This window comes from Marmota marmota, unplaced genomic scaffold (genome assembly GCF_001458135.2).
Source record: "Marmota marmota marmota unplaced genomic scaffold, marMar, whole genome shotgun sequence".
Taxonomy (NCBI): Eukaryota; Metazoa; Chordata; class Mammalia; order Rodentia; family Sciuridae; genus Marmota; species Marmota marmota.
Genome location: NW_026009255.1, coordinates 1 through 3393, shown reverse-complemented (window position 1 = coordinate 3393; position 3393 = coordinate 1). Strand labels below are relative to the sequence as shown.

Here is a 3393-nt window from a genome sequence, read left to right as displayed (position 1 = left end):
TGGAAATGTCACCCTCTTCTCAGTGACTTCTGTCACTGCATCATAAGTGCTGTGTGCCCTGCTACCAAGCCTTCTTCCTGCTCCTTCTGCTCCTTCCTCCTTCCTCCTGTTTATGTCCACCAGACTAGCCCTCCAGCTCAGATCCCCACCAGGAAGTCTTGTGCAATTTCTACACTGCCACTGGCCCTTTGCACTGCCCCTGACAACTCAGAGCTTAGCCAATTTGGCTGTTCTTCTTAGCTGAAGCCTGGAAGGCACATCTCAGAGAAGGAAGCACTTCTCTTCTATGAATCATGAGTGTTAGCCTCAGTTGACTCTGATGACCCTCTCAGTGCTCAGCCCCAAGGGAATCCCTTCCACGCTGACCCATTTACCACAGAGATGTGCTGGGCATGGGGGCTGAGGGCAGCGCCCCCGATGCGCTCCAGGGCACCCACGATGCCACTGCAGGCCTTGTCCTCGCGCTGGGCCAGCCACAGCAGGTGTTCGTCCACCAGCATCAGGTTACTGGCCATGTCCACCATCACCTCCACCAGCTGCAGAGGGGAGGGTGGTCACTGAGTGCAGGAGTAGGTTTTGGGACCAGTGGTTGGGGTGTGATAGAGACCTGAGTCAATAATAGGGTGATGTCCAGGGGCCTCAGTGGACTAGTTGAATCTCACCTCTTTGATCTGGTCGACATAACCCAAAAATTTCTGGATCATCTGAGCCACATAGACTACATCCATCATGTCCGAGAAGCTGGCAGCCTCAGCCGTGTACACTCGCAGCTGGTGGGCCAGGGTCAGCGCATTGGAGGCATTGATGGGCATCTGGGGTGTTAAGGAAAGAAAGAGGATCATCCTGTCTTGTTCTTTCTGCCCTAGAATTGTCCCTAGAGGCCCCTTTCTTTGATGCTGGTACTCAGGACAGTGCCTTGGGAGAGGGTCCTAGAGCACCTGCAAGGTTTGTAAGATAGGAACCACATATAAGGCCATGATCATCACCTCCAGAGGCCTCCCCATGCCAGTGCCAAACATCGATGTGTTAGTGGATAAAAAGGGGGGAAGGGGTGGAGGGTGGTCTTGTTAGAAACTCAAAGACAGCACAAGGGACAAGGGGGCTGACCCACAACCCTCTCTGTGCACACCCCTCACTGAGCACACCCTGGACGCAGGAGATACAGCAGAGCAGCCTTGGAGCTGGACTTCCCTCCCCTGCAGGTCATGAGGCTTCAAACCGTCCCATCCCTAGAACCAGAGCTGAAGGGCTTCTCCCTGCCCCCTCCTCTCCCAGCCTCACCAGCACAAAGGTGTAGAGCACCCGGGTGATGTCATTGGTGTACAGACAATGAGAGTAGTCCCCTGGTTCCCAGCGGCCAGCTCGGTCACATCGGCGGGAGGCTCGGGTGCCTGGAACACCCCCACTCAGGGGCACCGAGGTAAAGGGATACTGTAGGCAGGACTGGTAGGCTGTGATGCCAGCAAGAGTTCGAGGCCACCTGGGGAGAGAGGTTAGAAGATACTGAAGACTCAGGCTCTTTGGGACTCCCCCCACCACTGCCCTTAGAACTGTGATGCCAGACCTCTGGGGCCTTTGGGAAGGACCTAGGAGAGGATGTTCAGTGGTCTTCAAGGTGTTCCCAAGTTCTACTTTCTAGAACTTTCACAAGGGATGAGGAATGCAACTCTGAGTTCAAGTTCAAGTTCCGCCTGTTATTAGCTATGGCCTTAGGCAAGCCACTTACCCTTTCTGAGCCTTAGTACTCTCAGCTATACAAGGGGAGAATAATACCTGCCCTGCTTTATAGAGAGGGCTGTTGGGATATTAAGATGTGATACAGTTTGTGGGAAACCTTTGCAAACTATTAATACGAGGAACAATTTTTTTTTTATGGTGCTAGAGATCAAATCCAGGGCCTTGCACATGTTAGGTAAGTGCCCTACCACTGAGCTATATCCCCAGCCTCTAAGGGAGCAATTTTAAAAGCCATTGTGGGGGCTGGGTTTGTGACTCAGTGGTAGAACACTTGCCTAGTGCATGTGAGACATTGGGTTCAAATCTCAGCATCACATAAAGATAAATAAACAAAATAGGGGGGGAAAGCCATTGTGTGGTTAGGCATGGTGGCACATACCTGTAATCCAAGCAACTTGGGATGCCACATATCACAAGTTTGAAGTTGGCCTCACAATTTATCGAGAACACTTCTCAATATATAAATAAATAAATTAATTAAAAGAACTGGGAATGTGGTTGGTGATAAAGTGCCCCAGGGAAAGAAGGAAACGAGGGAGAGAGGAGGGAGGAAAGCTCATTGTGTCTTTTTGTTTTCTGGGTTTTTTTGGCGGGGGTGTATCAGGGATTGAATTTAGGGGTACTTGACCACATCCCCAACCCTATTTTGTATTTTATTTAGAGACAGGGTCTCACTGAGTTACGTAGTGCCTCACTTTTGCTGAAGCTGTCTTTGAACTCATGATCCTTCTGCCTCAGTCTCTTGAGCCCCTGGGATTATAGGCATGAGCTATTGCACCTGGCTCCCGTTGTATTTTGTGCAAGACATTGCAACTGGTGATTGAATCTATAAAGATAATGTTTCTCAAGATCCAACAGCAGGACTTCAGCCTGAATGACAAGAAGGGAGTCTTTGGGACTCTCCAAAGAGAACAGTGGGGAGCCCTTGGCCACTCTCAGGTGTGAAAGCAGGGATGGGGACTGGGGCAGCATGTGGTGGAAATGTGGCTAGATCTCTCCTGGCAGTCCTCTGCAGAGTGGAGCAGCACGAACCTGAAGTCCCCACGGTTGTTGGCAACACGCTCAGCAGGGCAGTAGGAGGCAGAGGACTCCAGGACCACAATCTCCACCTTCTTGCTGGTGTTGCCCTGGACCGTGGACACAGAGCATTCCCACTCGCCTGAGGCCCACACGCCGATGTGAGACAGGGTCAGCTCGCTGCAGGTGGGCAGAAGGCAGGAGCTGGCTCAGTGAGGCACTCTCAGGCCCAGCCCGCCACCTTCCCCCCATGACCCTGGCCAGTTCACCAGCTTTAGGTTCTTTATTCCTTAATAAAGTGAGAGATAGCAGTGCATGCTCTTCTGATTTCGATTGGCCTTACGGTACTGTTTTTCTGAGTTTCAGTTCCCCTATCTTTACTATGGAGATAATCATAACTCTTACAGATCTAACACAAAGATTACACCTGATAATACAAATGAGAGCCACCACAGACATTGTTAATCACTAAAGAAGTGTCAAATGGCTGGGGGTGTGGCTCACTAGTAGAGCATATGCATAGCACACACAAGGCCCTGGGTTCTAATACCAGCAACCCCCCCCCTCAAAAAAAAAAGGGTCAAATGTCACTTTTTTTTTCTATTAGGCATTAAATTTCTTTTTTTTTTGGGGGGGGGG

The 3393-nt window shown here is 50.8% G+C and overlaps 1 protein-coding gene across 1 annotated transcript; it reads right to left on the bottom strand.

Moving 5' to 3' along the window:
* Positions 1 to 320: 320 nt before the first annotated feature.
* LOC107134778 (adhesion G protein-coupled receptor A2-like) lies at positions 321 to 2958 on the bottom strand (the record flags this gene model as incomplete). Its single annotated transcript, XM_015476810.2, has 4 exons — positions 321 to 536; positions 663 to 812; positions 1282 to 1480; positions 2770 to 2958. Coding segments are annotated over 4 exons (739 nt in total), but the record flags the coding sequence as incomplete, so codon positions are not given.
* Positions 2959 to 3393: the final 435 nt, after the last annotated feature.